At 42.6% G+C, this 18,759-nt stretch overlaps 1 protein-coding gene across 1 annotated transcript in view; it reads right to left on the bottom strand.

Moving 5' to 3' along the window:
• Positions 1-18,759, bottom strand: part of CDO1 (cysteine dioxygenase type 1) — a 19,823-nt gene extending 1,064 nt beyond the window's left edge. The window contains exons 1-4 of the mRNA XM_080372428.1: positions 9,202-18,759; positions 6,783-6,860; positions 4,602-4,759; positions 1,933-2,102 (exon numbers count right to left, since the gene is read on the bottom strand). Coding sequence (XP_080228554.1) covers positions 1,933-2,102; positions 4,602-4,759; positions 6,783-6,860; positions 9,202-9,398 — 603 coding nt within the window. The 5' untranslated portion in view covers positions 9,399-18,759. The remainder of the gene's footprint in view (positions 1-1,932; positions 2,103-4,601; positions 4,760-6,782; positions 6,861-9,201) is intronic.

The following is an 18,759-nucleotide window of genomic DNA, read 5'->3' as shown; positions in this document are numbered from 1 at the left end:
TTTCAGCCCATCTTCTCTCCCCAGCACTCTGCCTTACTTCGTTTTGACAGAAATGCTTGAAAGTCCAGCTTGGAAGACAGGCTCCAAAAAGAAATCACTTCTCCCAGCAAAATTCTTGGCAGCAGGAACTGATGACACCCAAGACAAAATTGGTTTTCTTACATCGGTATTCTCATAGTTTGTACCTGAACTGTGTAAATAGTTATTTTGAGTAACTTGGAAGTCCTTGGATATACTACTTACTGTTTTACTTATTAGGCCTACTTAACATTATGTATTTACTGGAGAGTTAGTTAATCTAGGCTTAATCATGGCCAGAAGCCACTAGGGATTCAGCTGTGTGTTTTACCTGCAGAAAAATTTAAGACAAAGAGGAAGCATTGAATGAGCTTTAGCTAGGCAGATCTCCTCACTCACAAAAGATACGCAAGTATACTTTACATTACTCTTTTGGTATTTTTAACTTATAGCTCTCTTTCTTCCTACATCCTTTTGAGATCTGGCAAGCAAAAGAAAGATTGATTATCCAGCATGCTTTCCAGAAATCCTCACTAAGACCAGGAGGTTTTTGTGGTGTGAAGTCATTTCAGGCAGCTGGATGGCCCAGGCTTGCTACCACTTTCCGCCTTAGTGGAATTCCATTTACAGGAAATCATGAAAGAGACCCAATGATTGCAATTTACCTCTCTCCTGTAAGCCAGATCCTGTTTCCCACAAAAGGTAGAAACACTGCCAGATGGTTACAGATCAAGAGTAGGAAAACAGTCCACGCTAAAACATTTAGCCTCACTTGTTATCTTACATACTTCATATTCAATAAACACTTAAAACAAAAAGAAAGCAAGCAAACGCTGAACTCTTGTGCAAATTTTTTTCAACATTTTTCCATGTTAATTTTCCTTTAAAAGCTGAACTATAAATTTGAGTTCCCTTTCTCAAGGGCCTTTCAAATCTGGGAAGGTCAAAGTTTGTGTTTCAGCTGTTTGGTAAAGTTGTAATCATGTAATATGACAAGCTTCAAAGAAATAATTTACATGGTACTTGTTGATTATATAAAACTTTAACTAGGTCTTACTAAGGGCTCACTCCAGGAAACCCCTAAGCACTGAATTTCTGGCTTCAGTGAAAGGTGAAAGTGTTCTGTATCTAACAAAACCAAAGTCTTTGAACCTCTGTGGCTGAACATCAAGAATCTGTCTTTTCTCCCTGTATAAGTAGTTATGCTTCCCAATGCATGGACGAGTGCTAAAAGGAATCCTGTTAAAGTCTCCCAGATGTCCTAGCTTGGTTCCCCAAAGCTGATCTTAAGATTTTTTTCCTATTCAAATAAAATCTCATGCCATTGCTCAAGAATGCAGGCAACAGCCAACCAGCCTACTCTCACTCTCGGAGTAAGTCTTTCTGTGTCAAAGTTTTCATTTAAATAATTAAATTTATTGAAAAATTCTTTACAGTAAGCTAGAAGATTTAAAACAACTGACCTGAAACGTGGTGCTTTTGGGCAGAACAGTTTAGGCAGGAAATGTTTTACACATGGCTGAAGTTGGCCAAAACAATGTAGCTGCTTCACAGTTTTCCATTGACTAGGTTGCATTCACCATCATTTGCTGCCTGAACACACCTAGCTAGTAGCAAAATTTTCTTTAATCCTCCTCTCTGCTCGGAACTGATCTCCTACTGATGAAGGGTAGGCAAGCTACAAAGCAAGGAACTCCATGCAAGGGAAGTGTGAATTGACAGCTCAAGCAGTATTTGGAAACAGGTTTGATGCTGGTCCTAGACAGGGATGACCTGGGGGAGGCAGGGCTGCTGGACCATGCACCCGTCCCAGGGCACTGGTGCTCTGCCCAGAACAGGCAAGAGGGCAGCACCTTGTACCTGTCGGGCTCAGAGCCTGGGGCCAGGAGGGGAAGCGTGCCATCTTGTACTTACACAGAGAGTCCTTTCTCCAAACTGGCTGTAGAAGGTCATCTTGACTTTGTGCTTGTGTCCAGTCCGCTGATCAAAGGTGTTACAGCTGTCGAAGGGTGGGCTGTACAAATGCAGGCTAACAGCAGATTCTGTGTGGCTTATGTTCTCCACACGGTGCAGGCCAATGGAGTCTACACCACCAAGGGCATGAAATGAGAGGTTGCATTAGCGGGAAGATTTAATGATATTTCAGATGCCTGGAAAAATGCTTTCTAAACTAAAACTCATGAGCAAGGCAGTTAGGCACACCCGCACTGTTACGGGCAACAAGGAACCTGATACAAGGAATGTGACTGCTGATCTCTAGCACAGATTCCTACATACACTAGAAATTCAAAGTATGTTATTGCCTTCCACACTTCATGTAACTTCTGGATTATCTGCCACAGGATGAAGGACAATATAAATCCAAAGAAACTTAAGGAAGCCTCTGCTGTCAGTAATTTTCTAGCCATCATTCCCAAGAGATTTCAAGGTTATTTACTTTCCTAGGAGATGCTGTTGTAATTGATGCTCCAGAAGCAGGAAGATTTCTGTTTCTAAAAATTAGAAAGATATTTTTCAGGGAAAAAGTTTCTGTATTGCTAATTCTTAGCCCAGTACACAAGGATATCAGTCACATTAAGTGTCAGCTATGTGTATTTGGGCCATGGACTTACAGACAGAGGTGTAGTTGTCTTCAACTGCAGGCATCCGTCTCCTAATTAATCCTTCCAGTTTATTAGTTTGGAGAACAGGCTTTTCATTTGTCTGCTCGTTTGACTAAGGTGACAAATTAGCAGTGACTGGCATACTTCCAGCCTCAACTGAACACTAAGCATAACTGAACATGTAATAAAACAAAGCACTGTCTGTTGTGTGGTTACCAATGAAGTAACGGCATTTTCTGTGGTGATACAGAAATCAAACTCTTATGTGAAAAGGTAAGGTATGAAGAATCTAATCCTCAAAACAAACCATTTCCATTCTACACTAAACTGGAGTTTTTGAGTTACTTAAGAGACCTTGAATTTAAATTTATGACCCTGCTGTAAAAACAACTCAGGCCTTTGTACTTGAATAAATATATTATATAATACGTAGGCCTGTATTGTGCAACGTAGGCACGATACCCTCAGAATGATTACACTCTTAACCCTGATACATTTGAAGTGTAAGCCCTAAGCGCTGTTAACATAGTTTACCTAGTTGGAGGACATAGGGGAAAACAGTCTTAAATCTGTGCTCATCTAAGGGGAGACTCAAATAAACAGTGTTTATTTAAAAATAAAGTACAAGAGCAACCAAGAAGCATGCAATAGAAAGATGAAAGTCATTCACTATTGAAATAGGGCAATCACACTGTCAGTGTTTTCCTTCTACTTGTTTTATCTGTTTCTTTTAAACAAAAACATCTGTTATGAAACATGGCAGAGATCCAAACTGCCTCACAGAACTGGATACCAAATTCATTTAAGACAATCAAGGAAGCTTCAGACCAGATGCATGCAGGGTGCAATTGCTTGCATCGGAAAGGATCGCATAGGTAGGAAAACCTGACAGATTCTGCTCCCATGCCAGGGACATGGACTCTCATCAGCAGACATGCCAAGCTCCTTCTTGCATTTCCTGTCATATGAATTTTTTGGTTTTACTTGATGTGGTATACCTTCAACAGAGAGCTGCAGAGCACTAGTTTTCCTTCCCCAATGCCCTTGCCCTGGCTTCATCCATAACCCAACATGAGGCTCCCTCCAGCTGGGGAGCTCCCCAGCTCAGCCTCACAAGGTGTGTGCTCCAGTTTTTAACTCATCACACAAAAGGCAGATGGCCCCCTTCTTTGATGCTTTGCCTTTGTTCTGCTGAACTCATTGCTGTTCACCATGATGTGCAGCGTCTTTCAAAGCATCAGAATACGTTACACCCAGCTGGCCACTCCAGGATGGCCTCCAGTCTAGCACAAGGTGGTGACAGTTACAGATACATGTCATGGCATGGATTTAGGTACCTAGAGAGCCTTACTGGTGGAGACTTAGATGTCTCACAGCATCTATGGAGTTAGACAAGTTTTTTGTAGATTCAGTAGACCTGAGCATCTCAATTCCACTGACACTGCACTTCAGCATGACAGTCTTTTGCTGATTTGGACATGTAGCACTGAGGGTTGGGGCCTCTGCTCCTAGCTGGTCAATTTATTCCATAGACAGCTTTTACATTTTTGACCTAGGTCTTCCATGACTAACCAAAATGATTGTTTCTCTGAAAAAAAAAATAATCAAGGTGAGTAAGCTATCTAGACTTTGATTCTCTTGTTTCTCACAAAATACTATTCAAGGTCTATGTTTACAAGCAATTTCAGATAGTCATTAGGGACACGATGCTGAAGGCTGCTTGGTCTAGAGGACATACCCGGCATATTTAAGCATCTAGCAATTGCTGCAATGTCTTAAGGGTGAGTTAAAAGGACTTTTGTATGTTTGTTTGTTTCGCTGAATCTAAATACAGATTTATGCACAATCTAGAGAGCCACGTTCTTTAACTGTGTGTATAGCCATTACTGTTAAAGGTAGGAGACTAGAAAGGCCATGACCTCTTCTGTAAGGAGTAAGACTTATGGATGGGTAGTTGCCAAAACAAGTTTAATAGCTTACCATTAATGTAGGCACATTGATTTTCCCTCAAAACTCGTTCTGATTTCTTAGTCATTTCACCATTCCCCTTTTTCTCGGGCCACTCGAACAGAGTCTCCTTTAGATTTCCCTGGAGGATCTTCATAAAGCAGTGTGAGTCAGTGTGGTCATGGATGCTGCTATATATGTAAAAAGAATAACCAAACTCAGTCTGATATACATATTAACTTGAGTACAGCAAACAGGACAGGTGGCATAGCATATTGTACCTGGACATAGCCACAGAATGAAATGCTATTGCACATGGGTCATGCACAAAAGTCTGTGGAAAAAAACATTCACAGTGACAAAGGTATGCCTACTTAAAACTGCTACTTTAGAAATGTATTGAGATGAGTTCATATACAGCAGGACTTGGAGAAGAGTCAGATATTGATCAGCCTGTGACTTTGCCACAGAGGAATGCAAAGGTAGTCTAGAGGAGGACCGAAAAATTCTTCATAATGCAAAAACTCTCGTGGGCTAAGAAACAAAATTACAGCTTCCACAGTGACCCCAGGCAGAGGCTGATAGAAACTTGCAGGTATACCTGATATTTGCAGATCCTCCATGCTCACTCTGGAAACATGGGAGAAATGAGTTACTTCTGCATAATTTCTGCGGTCTCTTTACTGCTGTGGTGCACTGACATTTGTTGAAGAAAAAATGCCATACCTCTCAGTCTGACAGTACTAAGTACAACCAGCTACAGTAAACTGTTAACTTCACTAGTTTGGCAACACATGGACAAAACAGCAGGATCTGGTATGAATTGTCTGCTTGCTTTATCTGTCTCCTTGCTCCAAAGTACATTTTAATTGCTACATTTGGAGACATGTGGGCTAGATATGCAGCTTAGTTTTGGTTTTGGTTTGTTTTAAGTAGAGAACTAACTGTTTTAGAAGCCAATGGGATTAGGACAAAGGGAGAGCTCTCCACTCGTTGGAGGCAAGGGAGAAGGAGGAATTTGACCCCCCCTGGAAATACAGTGCTAATGAGTTTCAATCAAAAACACGATACTTGTGTGTTACTGTTTTCAGTATTTCAGTAAACAAATGCCAGGGTTTCTTACAAACTGAGATGCCAAGAGCCCAGAGCTTGCTTCAGGCCCAGAACAGTTCACAAATGCCACGTTGTCACGCTCCTTCCACAAGCCACGAGAACAATCTGATCCTCCTCATGTAGGAAGCAAAAACAACTTGTGGTCTCAGTCTAGCTCTAGCAAATGCTCATCCAACTCAAACACAGTTTGACATAAATTACAGGCTTTGTGGGAATAGCCTGGAAGGCACAGAGGTGGTGGGCTCACTTCTTATATCCTTCAGAGGATAACGTCACAGCATCCCCTAGAGACTATTGTAAGTGTTCAATTGCACGTTCAATTGAAACAAACAAAACCCCACTTCAACATCTCCTTAGGTTTTCTATTTAAATGAAATAATAATTATTCAAAACCTGCAAGTTTTGTTATTCCATATTTTGTTTTAGCCAACATTTTGTAAAAGACTCTCCAAAGGATAGATCCTGCCCTCACTTTTGTGGGGACTACACAACCCAGTGTTCTGTCTGTGTACAGAATTCAGGAGGCAACATCAGCTGTGAGGTCTGTTTTGAGGGAAGAGATAGGATGCATGAACCTAAAGAAAGACAAGTACTGCTGGGAAGGGGCTCCCTCCTCAGCCTGCAGTCCTAACCCAATAGTATGAGAATAGTAGTACTATTCTCATCTTGTCACAGAGGCGGGATTTAAACACCGTGAGAGAACAAAGACTATTTAAATGGCACCAAGTCCTGCTTCTGCAACACATGTGGCAGGGGTCTGCTATACAGGTCAGGCTGAATAGGGTCTTGTCAGCCTGTCCTGCCCACAGGACTCACTGTATCTCTAGGATTAAAAACCTCCTCTGACAGAAGGGAAGCTTAGATTTGGTAGAAAAACAGCATTTTTAAAAGAGTGCTCTAAAAATGTCCATGAGGTACAAACTTGCAAAAGATAGAGCAAATATTCAGGACTGCTATACCAACAGGAGTTCTGCACTGTTTAGTTTCCAGACACTTTCTGATAGCTCACATAGGGCTGATTATTTTTCTCGTTATGTGTGACGGTGAAAGATACAGTCGCTTTATAGCTGCTTAATAAAACCATAGCCCTTGGATACAAACCTGCCATGCCCTTCTCCCCAGCACAAGATCATCAAGTTGAACTTTCCATTTCCATTGTCCACAAGATTTCTTGTATACCTGAAATACAAAGTGTTTGCTTTATACTGTACTGATATGCCTATAAAAGACAAAATTATACAAACATGTTTAAGAAGGAAGCTTGTGACATACAAAAATTATTTTTCTTCTTTTTCTTGAAAGCCAAGTTTTACTTGGGGGACAAAAAAAATGTATTTTCAACTTTTTTTGTAAGAGTTATTTTTCTGGGGAAAAAAATTGGATATATTTAATATTTTATAATAATTGCTTTTGAATTATATAGCCTATCAGAGTTTGGAACTGTGAGTCTGAGACCAGAATGGTACACAGGATCAAATCAAAATAGTTGTTGAATGAAATCACTTCAGCAGCTGGCTTATAATTAGAAACAGAGGACTGCAATGAAACAAGAAAAATACATGGTTACATTCTTCTGCAGCTCCTTTTCAGATAGTGTTGGCTTTCCTTCTATTACACAGCACTCATTTGTACAAAGCCAAAGAAACAAAGACTTAAGATGTCAGGCTTTCCATACACGGCCCTCCTCCTCTGTTCCTGAAAGTTCTGTGTCTTGTACTGCAGCATTCGTGTGAGGATAAACCACCTGTGCAGTAATTTCTGTCAGCATCTACTTCTAAACAAAGTTTATCAGAGCAAAATTTCTTAAGAAGATTTTTTCACATGCTAACTTATAGCTGGCACAGAATAAACTTGCTTCTAAAGGCTTTATATCAATATGAATGTTCTAGACTGTGATTTGTTCTCAGGGCTGGAAATAATAGCTCTAATAGCAACATCTTACATTTGTTTCCTGGCACACTCCTGCAAGCATTCCCTGAGCTGCTGATCAAGTCGTTCTATTGAAAAGGTCACTAGAGTGGACTGTGATTTTGCTCTATACATTTCTTTCCGTGGTGGGGCTCTTCTGATGCGGGGCTGGTGCTTCTAGCTGTTACAGTGCAAGTAACGCAGTGGGACCTTTCAATTTCATTTTAGCTGTAGTCATGACTATTTGCACTTTACTTAGCCAAGTAAAGCAAACACTTATGCCAGTGACAGGATGCCTCACTGGTGCCTAAGAGATGCAAGCAGGGACACACAGAAGGTGCACTGATGTCGACTGAATGTTTTTTAATTAGTTTCCCCATAAGACCACTACTCTGTTTTAGTCAAGATAGGATGCTCATAATAAATAACTTTCAAAGCATCTATATACTGTCTCTCACTGCATTCAAAATTTGTGCGTACATTACGTAGACATATTTTTCCTATGATGACAGAACATAAGCAATCAATGCTGGCATTTGACTGAACATTTCAATGGCTGTTATTTCTGTACAGCAGGTCTGGCTGGCCAAAAAAAACTCACCAAAAAAACAAACCAACGAAAAAGGCTGCCATGCATACTTCCAATGTTAGCACATTTTGTTTTTCCAATTCTTAGTTTCCTATGTTCTGTTACTAATTTTGTGATTTGCTCTGAAAGGGGGGAATAGCCAACGCTAGGTGAAAGGAGGCTAAAAAAAGTCAAGCTGGAATGATGCTTTCATGATAGCAAGGTTAAAAGGAAAACTCCTGGGGTTGGAATTTTTTCTTTGCTCGTTGTTTTAAAGGACGTGCTCAAATAAAATGCATTTATATTGAAATTGAAGGCACGGAAGCCAGAAATGACAGGAATAAATGAGTTGTTAGCAAAGCAGGAGCGACTAACAGGTATTTTCCTTCCTCCCGGCAAAGAGCAAAAAGCCTCGCCCGGCACAACGCCGGGGGAGGAAGGGACCGAAGCGTGGCGGGCAGGCGGCTCCCGACGTGCCGGCGAGGCCGGGCACACCCGCACCAGCTCCGCCGCAGGTTCGCTCCCGCCCGGCACGCCGCGCAGCCCGGCGGAGCGGCTGCTGCTGCCGGCCGCCCTCCCTGGGCGCCCCCGCCACACACGCGTTACAACGCCGTCCCGGCTGCTGCAGCGCGTCCTGTCTCCTCCGCCGGTTACTCGGGCGGGCCGCAGCGGCGCCCGCCCCGGCGCCCTCCCGGCCGCGCTGTGCGGGGCCGGCCCGAGGGACCGCAGCCGCGGGCAGCGCCGGAGCCCAGCGCGGGGCCGCCGCCCGCCCGTGCCCGCCGGTGCCGCCATTGGCCGCCGCCGCCCCGCCTGCTCCCCGCCCCCGCCCGGCCCCGCCGCGGGGCACCGCGGTGTCGCCCCGCGGGCCTTTGCCCTTCGGCTCCCTCGGGGCGCCGCCGGAGGGGCTGCCGGCCGGGGCGGCACGGGGGGGCGTCCGCCCGGCGGTTCCCCCGCTCCCGGTCAGCAGCTCTGCCCCGCCGCCGGCCCCGCTCGCACGGCTGCGGGGCGCAGCGCAGGGGGTCCCCGCTCCGGCGTGCTCGGTACCTGTACTGGTCGAATTTGGCGTACTGCAGCCACTCCTCGGGGTTGCTCTCGTACGACTCCATCAGCGCCTGCACTTCCTCCACGCTGACTTTGTCCTCCGCGAATATCCGATGGAGAATGCGGACCAGCTCCTCCAGGCTCCGCGCCTTCCACGTCTCCGTCTGCGCCGGCTGCTCCGTCATCGCCGGCTGCTCCATCGCCGCCAGCCGCTGCCCCCGGCCGGCCCCCGCCGCCTCCCTTTATGCGCCGGGAGGCACGGCGGGAGCCTACCACCGCCCCGGCGGGCGGAGGGGCCGGGCGGCCGCGGCGGGCGGGCCCGCGGCCAGCCGTGCCCGTCCCCGGGAGCGGGGCCACCGACCCCGGCGGGCGGGGGCAGCGGGGCCGGCTGCGAGGGCGCGCCTCGCACCGCCCGCCCCTGCCAGCCCCGCCGGCGAGCCGCCGCGCTGCGGGGCGGGTCTGGCTCCGGCGCCTCGGGCTGGCAGCCGGCGGTCGGCTCTCCGGGACCCCCGGCGGAGCGAGCACGAGGGGAGCAGCGGCCGCTGCTGCCGGGCGGGAAGCGCCTCTCCCGGCAGCAGTCTCCGCGCAGCTCTCCCCCTCCCTGCCAGGCCTGTGTGCGCATCTCCATCCCCTTCGGACGAGGTCTGCGGCTGTCTCCCTGTCGTGTGCTCGCAGGTGTTACTTTGAGCCTGGCCTTACGAAAACACATCTAGAAGCTCTATTTAAAAGCGACACAGAACACATGGTGTCTAAGGTCACAGAAAATTGCTGCTGGAAGCTGCGTTAGGACAGGCTGCCTGTTGAAAGTGATGTTCCTTGAAAACCGTGCTCTCCGGAGTGGCACTTAGGGCTGCTGTGACCATTACTGCTCTGCATGACACCTGGAAATGGAACAAATGGAACAAAGAACAAAACAGGCCAGGCTAAGACGACAGACCATCCTTGCACTCCTGTTTATCAAACCTATATACCGGCTGCAGAACAAGCAGATGCCATGCCAGCCGTCTTCATTTCCAGTTCATCTGTTAACAGGATGGCTATTAGTCATGAATTCTGGCAAATTCACTATATGTCATAGAATTGTGCTTTCAAAAAAACCATACTTTTCTTTCTGAAAAAGAAGACCAGCTGTTTAGGCCTGCCTGATGATTGTGGGGCTGGAAGAAACCAGATCAGAGGTGTGGTCTGCTGTAGCTCTGGAGCTTGATGGTGCTCACAGTACCAGCAGCTTGTGGTTTCCCTTGGAGATGGTGACACTGAGGGATTTCTACTGTGCCTTCTTTTCCCTCCTCCTGACCTGTGCATCAAGTGGGTATGAGGAAAAAGCCGCACTATTAATATGGTAGCTGCGGCTCAAGAGGCTGGATGAATGTCTGGCTCCACTGCAGTCAGGAATACATTCCCATAAATTTAAGTGGGGCTGGGATCTAGTGCATTGGAGTGAAATACAAACAAATTTACTGAATACATACACTGTCAGGCATCAGTCCAGAACCTCTGCTGGCACTCAGAAAGCAGACTCGGTCTTATCACTCCTTTTTTTACAAGTTGTGTTTGTGTGAAAGAACTGTGATGATTTCAAGCAGGCTTTTTAAGATGTGAAAGGACCCAAAACAATCCCAAATCTCTGAAACACAACCAGGATACCCCAGCACTGATATCAACAGCCATTGTGTGGTTAAAGAAGAAAACATCAGTCTTCCTGGGAGAACCGCAGGTAATGAGCAAACACATCACCTCCCTTGGTAACTTGATCAAACTCATGGGTAACAATGAGCGCCTTATTCCTTAATTAAATTTTCCTCAAGTCCATTTTAGCTATTGGTTGGTGTCAATAGATTGTATAGGCAAGTAACGCTTTTCTTCAGAACTTGCTTGCGTATCCCATATGGGCACGATTAAAACTGCTGCAGGTTGCACTAGAGTTAGAGTTAGAATTAGTGTGAAACACCTTATGCCATTTATTTCAAAGGCAGAATTCACATTACTTTAGAGGTTGTCAGAAACACTGGCCAAAGGAATAAAATATCCTGCAAGAGCAAGTTGTTGTAACCATCACCAAAATGGGTTCTGAAACAAATCGCGAGAGAAGCTTTCAAACATTTTTTTGTTTTATTCCAGTAGTCCCAGAATCTGATTTAAATTCTTCCCCAGGAGTTACAGTATCTCTCTGCTTATCTGTACACCTATGTGCTTGGTAAGGTTCTGGTATTTAAATCCAGAAAAATCTGAATTATGCTTCTGCTGTTAATCCAGAAACTTCAGAACATGGACTCTTTGCCACAATTTGATGGATCATAAGTGATGTCTTTAAATACTGCTAGCAAAAGCAAAAGGACATTTTATACTTTCTTCTCTTACAACTAAGGAATCAGGCTGGATCTACCTATTGCAGTTTTAAACTGATGTTGTTTATTACAGATCACCTATATTGCTGTACCAAACTGTCAAAGTTTTTTCCTTGATTACCAAAGATTTTAATTTCTCTAGTAGAAATAGAAAATCTTACACTTCCGTTTGCTCCTATTCAAAAGCATTTACACAGTTTTAAATTTTGAATCGTTCAACATTACTTGCTGATCCTGAAAACTTATGGAGGAGTTGATTATCTGATTACATGAAAATCGCTAGGAAGGGTACTTATGACTCTTGAGCTTGTGTTTTTGCTAATACTCTATTGACAGAAATGGCACAAAGGTCTGAGCACATATAGTAGTTAACACACTCTAGCCTCAGACACTGAGGGTATCCGTCACTGAAAATTTTAAAAAAGTAAAAGACAGCATTGTAATCCAAATTAGTTGTGGAATACCTATGAATTGTCACATTCTCAGTTGTGTTTCTTACAAAGGGGTGTACAACATTTCACACATTTATTTTTTATTTCTGAAAATCATGTATTTATGCCATTGTAGAAATTATCTCTTGCACATATTTCTCAACTTTCCTACTATTACAGAACAATATTCGGTCTGTAGGAAGCTTTTTTCCAGTAAGTATAAGGGGTGTTGTAACTTTCAATTTTGTAGCAAAAAGCTTAGGTCCCTCTCAAGACCAATTACTTAAAGCTTATTTGAAAAGTAAGTGAAGTTGAGGCAAATGACACATGGATTCACATCTAGGTGTCTTACAATGCAGGGTGCAACACAGCAGCTGGTGTTCAGCTCCTCAGGAGCTGGACTGCACACTGGTAATGGTATCATGGAGAGTCACACATCAATGAGGTTGAAACCCACAGAAACAATTTTTGATCAGAACCCTGCTGTACCAACATGCATCACATACTGGATCTCTCACCCTGTCTTTGGGTACTACCAGTTCTCTCAGTCCTTGGCTTTTCATGATCAGCAGGTATTTAGTAATATATTCCCCATCAAATAATTCCACAAGGATTAATTTTCTAATTCCTGTAATCAGGGTCTCGTAACCTGTTTTTCTGACAAATGAGCTGTTGAGCTTTGCTTAATGATGGCATACCATGGTGTTTCTTGGAGGAGGTATGTAATGACATTCAGTTCTCCTGAATGTGTGATGATATGGTATCCATTGGATGACACATGAGTACTTCATACTCGTATGTTCAAATACTGCAGTCCCTGAAGTGGATATATATTCTTTGGTCTACAGAGAGAGCAAGCATTTAGCTTCAGGAAAGAAGCATAAATGTCTAAAGACTCTTCCTATATTTCACATTATGTAACCCTTGTGAAAAGCAGAGAACCTCAGAGGGTTCACACAGAAACTGAATCACTCTTGCATTCTTCATGACACAACTTCATTGACAGGCAGAGAATAGACGAACAAACCATTCTTGCTCATACCCTGACAGTTAAAACCTTGTCTTGGAAAATGGGAGTTTGGCCTTTAACTGCAAAAGCTTTGCCTTACAAATGCCCAACCACTGAACTATTATCCAAAAGACAGGTGTAAGCACTTCAAACAATCATTGGATGATATATAACTCCAAGAGATTTGCCAGCTGAAGTGCCCAAGCACATACAGGCTCCTCATCTCCTGCTGGGGTGCAGCTCACAGGGTCTTCCTCCTGACTTACTGAGCAAAACCTTCAATTAAGATTGATGGAATTAATGAATTCCAGTGTTAAGACACTTTGCACCATTTGGTGCATTCAGTGTATTTGGCCTGCATACGTAGCTTGGGACTGAAGACTTTATGATGCATCTTGTCATTCCAAACAAAAATTGTGAGCAAGTCAAAAGTTGGATCCAAGGTGTCTGAATCCTCAGTGTTGTGGCAAACAACACCATTCTGTGTCTCTGGGGTCTGTTAGCCTGGACAGATAACAGCACTTCAACCCAATAATAAGCACTACCATCTCATTCTCCAAAGACTGTAACTTTCACACCTTTACCAATGGTTTTAAGTCTCTGCTTATCCAAGTTTCTTTATGTTTGTAGAGAGTTTTTTTGTCAAGAGAAAATCTGGATCTGCAGCTGTAGTGCAAGTTTTGGGGCCACATGACTCAATGGCAATACCCCTCTGAGGAGGCTTAAAAAAACCAATTGTCACAGATCATAATACAGGTAAAAGATTAATAACCTGTGGCAAGGTAATCCACCTTACTGAAACACAACATTGCGTTGCATAGTCCCAAAGCATTTCAAAAGGGTTGCTGCCTTTTCCTTTAACCTTTGTATGATTTAGGGACTGCATCCTGCATCTGAAAACCTGGTGCCTCAGTCTATGATGCCTAGAGTTGCATCCCTTTTATTTCACATGCAGGTCTTTGCTTGAACGGATACCAATTCCATAGAAGAGGCTTTTCAGGTTGTAATCAGGAGGAAATGTACGTGTTTGTTACACTCAGTTTGCCATTTAGAAGCAATGCACCATCTAAAGCAGCAGTTCCCAAACTCTGATCTGGAATACCATGCTAAATGATTATGGAGTCCTACATCCAAGTTGGATGACTCCTGGGGCTGTGGAATGGCATGGCAGCTGTTCCTCAGCCAGATAACATGGAAAGCAAGCCTGACCCCTCAGTACACAACAGATTTTGCATGAGAACCTGCTGCTTGCAGCAATTCACAAAAAATTGCCTGAGAACAAATCATATCAAATAGATCACATGGTGAAACTTCATTAGACAAAATGCAGTGAGTGAAACAAGGGTACCACATATTAAGTCCTGCCATACACTGAAAACACTAACAACTACTAAACAGCACGTGTACTGTTGAATGAAAAAGTAAACCACACTGAAGACCTGTGAGGCATTAAACCACATAGCACAAAAAGGACTCTTGGAAGAAATCGGTTCCATCCGCTTTTGGTGGAAGGTTACTAAACAATGCAAGTGTTATAAGTAAAATATTGGCATTTCTCTCTGAGAAAAACACATTAAAGTAAGTTTCCATTTCTTTCAGTTTGTGGTATTTATATAAGAAAGCTAAAATGCTGGCTAGTCTTCTCTGCACGGACAGTATTTACTGTGTAGTTTTCTGTTTGGAACCCTTCTCTTCTTTGAGGTTTACTGTTTCAGAACTGAAGAACTCGTGTTTTTTTAGTTCCCAAGATTGCTCAGGTTATTAGTTCTGGTACCAAACTGGGGTTGAGGGAAAGACATTTTTGTCTGCTTTAATATCATATACTGATTTTTGCAATTGGACAATGTAACTCAAACGTCTTCTTTCTCTTTATGCTTAAGCCCTCCATGCAATTATTTTTTAACATTATATTCACTCAGTCCAGTTGGTATGTATTTTTCTCTCTTTCTCAATAATTGTCATGTGGAATTGTTTCATGAGAAGATAGAGAGCAATGACACTGAGACTCCTATACTTTTCCCTAAATCTTGCTAATTAAAGTTCATAATCTACTTCTAACAAGGAAAGGTAAGAGTGAATCAAGACATAAAAGAAGTACTTCCTCACCATCTAGAATCTGCATCTGTAAAAAAACCCTGCAGAATCTAGCTGCTTGCAGGCATTTAGAACAAGCATATACGTGATGATTACATGGAGAGAAAGCTAGAGAACCATTTAGAAAAAGTTCTGAGATTGCTCCTGAAGTTCAACGAGGGACAATGTTTTATTTTACCCAATTCTTCTCAATGTACATACAAGGGATCAAATCTCACCTGAAACTGGAGTGGTGTATCTACTAACAAATATCCCAAGGACTGCCCCTGGCAAGAGGCCAGCTTGCAAAGAACAGTTTGCACCCACATTATCTACCTTTTAACCTCCAGAACAGGCTGGTCACATCCAGAGTGCCCACCAGAAATGGTACCTTGCCAACTCCTCAATTGTGCACAGGCCAAAATCTGGGCCAGAAACTGCTGCACCAACCAACTGTACAGATGACTGAATTACAGTGCCCGAGAAAATTTCCTTGTACTACTGAGTCTAGTGACAGATGTGGTGTGACCGGCTTAATATTAAGCTTTTAACATACTTATTTTGGTCTCTCTTTAGTCAATAATGTGATTCTATCAACCTTTCTTAACCATCTATTATAGGATGAAACAACTTCTAAATGACTTTGTGTCTCTCTAGACACTTTGGCATCAAGTCAAAAGTTTTGACTAAAAGACAGTGAGATGCACCTGTGTCATAGCATTATGGGTAGTGAAGCAAGTGCAAAGCAGGGGCAAGAAAAATATGTAGAATTTTATCATGTTTAGGAATATATTGGATATACTTGGGAGTATATTAAGTATGATGCTGCTGAAGTGCGGTCTGCAAATAAGAGTAAACACCTTTAACATGCCTGCTTGTCAAATGTTTTTCTTCTCTTGATGATCCAATACAAAACAAGGCTGAAAACACTTTCTGTTTTTTAAATGCATGTGGAATTCTATACATGCTTGCGATAGATTCAATCATCATGACAAGCCCAGAGTTAAACATATTTCCCCCCCCCCCTTTTTTGGCCCTTCTCCAAGAATGAAGATGTAGTATGATAATGCCTTAAGCAACCTTTGTACAACATCCCTGAAGAGAAATTAAGACTTCAGGATAGTCAATAGCATAAGTCAAAATCTTGTGCAACTAAACGCAGAATTTTATCTGCAAGATGAGCATGAAGAACAGCACTGGATAAACAGAAGCTGCTTTATAGCTGAGAAGGAGTTTGCAGAATGGATGTGTGAATTTCCACCAGCTCACCCTGAATTTACTGTAGATAGTACACTCCAGATTATGTTGTGGGGGTAATTAACACAGACACATGGTCTGTTAATACCTTAGCAGTAGTTCTTCAAGACTTAAAATTAAAGACAACATTTGCTCAATATGCACATAAGTTACATCACTATGTATTTTATCCTTTCACTCCCAAGTTAATGTTAGTTTCACTTAGTTCCTTCATGTTTTCCATATGCTTTTAAGACTAGTTCAAGCTACAAATTAAAAAATTATAATTAATGTGAGTCTCTGAACTATTATCTGAATAATAATTAATATAAATAATGCTTTCCAGCTTAGAGGGTTTGAGCTTCATGATTGTTACCTTGGAAACAGGGTAACTTAATTTTGCATAGCACTACTTTTTAGTATCAGGACGTTGTGAAGTACCAAGTCTTTCACAAAACCAGTACAATAATTTTCCTTTCCAATACTTATCTTTATTTCTAAGTCTTTAAAATTTGGTTTATTTACTGAATTTTTCCAGTTTGCCTAGTCTGTTAATTCAGTTACATAAAAGCAAGTGAATTAAATTATATTACAAATATTGGTAGCTCAGTACTGTAGCATCTTTGGGTGGAACGCAATGCTCCAAGCAAATCTGCACTTTTTTTTGTTTTGTTCTGGTCTTTTACAGCTCTCATGGACTTGCCCAAAAGGTCAGCACTCACTTTCATATCCTTTTTCCTCCCACTGTAGCACCTGAAGTCACTTAAACTATACAGCCAATACTTTTTCTCAAGGTACTGAACAGGGAACATATTTCACGTTCTACTTCAGCTTCTGATATTTCCAATTTACTCAAACTATTCTTTGTAAAAGATAAGTGCATATATTTTAAAGTATTCCAGGATCATTATGATTTTAGATGCTATAACTGTCACTTTTTAAAATATGAGTTTCAACGTCTTTTGCAACCTTTGTCTTTTGGAAATTCTACAAGCAACTACAAGCTGCTAATCATTTATTTGTTCACCCAGTATATTATCTACTTGACATGTTTGCAGTCTAGCCTGTTATTTACAAATACGCACAAGGCAAAGTTTCTGCCACTTAAAACAGTCATACCCTGACTCCTGGCAGAGAGAGTCCATGGTTGTTAAGGAGTTAAGAGATAAACAAGCATTGACTACTCCCTGATGTGAGAAGGTAGAAAACTACAGGTAAAAGTGGCAAAAAGGAGGACTCTGCAAAGAAGGCACAGAAGCTACACTGGCGATTTAGTAGAACTGGAACCGGCAGTCATTACAAGGAAAGGAACAAATAAAGGCAGCCACTTACAGCATTCGGGAAAGGGAAAGCAAGAGCTAGATCAGGTGAGTCATCACTATATATACACTAGGGGCTGAGGAATAATTGGGGCTGGAGAGAAGAGTTAAGAGCAGAAAAATCCTGGAGCAAACAGAAATAAACAAGTATTGTTCAAGGGACAAGCTGAATCTTAAATAAATGAATAATTAAGATCTGCATGAGTAAGTTACCCAAGTTCAAAAAAAGATCAATAATAGAAATTCAGACCATTACTGGGGGCTTTACGTTATTGGACTATTACCTCTGAAGGGATCAAGCAAACATTTTTTTTGTTCAACTTGATAAAAATTACCTATAGATTCAACATGAAAGACAACCTTCTACCATTAGCTGGCAAGATACAATGACCTACAGTTCTCCTTCACCTCAAGATCCTAGTGGGGTTTTATTGGTTGTATTTTTTTTTTAAAGAACAATATAACCCCCCAAAAAAAAACACCAAAACACCCCCCCACACGCAAACCAACCTTCTTGCATCACTTCTGAAGAGCACATTTGCAGTGTATCAGTAGTTTCATTTGTTGAGATCAAATGAGGTAAAAGGCACCAACAGAACATTCTTTAAAGAGAGCCAGACTGGTAGCTTATCTTAGGTAAACACACTGCCACGCAGGAGAACAAACTACTTATGTTTGTGAGGCGGACAAGTGGACATATTACGAAAAAGATTAAAAAAAAACATCCAGGAAAAACAAGACAAACGCCTTTGTGCTCGTGTGCCCCCTAGCGGCTGTGCCAGGTTACGCGGGCCCCACGGTAACAGCGCCGGCGACCTCCTCGAGCAGGCAGGATCTGAGCGCTTAACCTCTGCAACAGTTCCCTTCAACAGATAATGGTTCATGGAATCAGGGCTCTGAGCAGGCAAAAGTACGGCTTATTTGCCGAGTTTAAGTTTACAGCCAATTCTGACTTCTTAGCTTAAACCAATGAATCCAGGTTTTCCAGTTAAGAAGTGACAAAATGTATCAAGCTGTTCAGGTAGGGAGCATTCAGTGCATGTGCCTGTGTTACTGTGCCATACAGGCAGGCTGCATGCAAACTGCAGCAACAACAGCAAATTAAGCTGAGTATTAGTTCTCCAGAAATCCTCTAAGGGTGGACA

This window comes from Falco punctatus (assembly GCF_963210335.1).
Source record: "Falco punctatus genome assembly, chromosome: Z".
Lineage (NCBI taxonomy): Eukaryota > Metazoa > Chordata > Aves > Falconiformes > Falconidae > Falco > Falco punctatus.
Note: the sequence above shows the minus strand (reverse complement) of the source record. Positions and strands in the feature narration are given on the sequence as shown.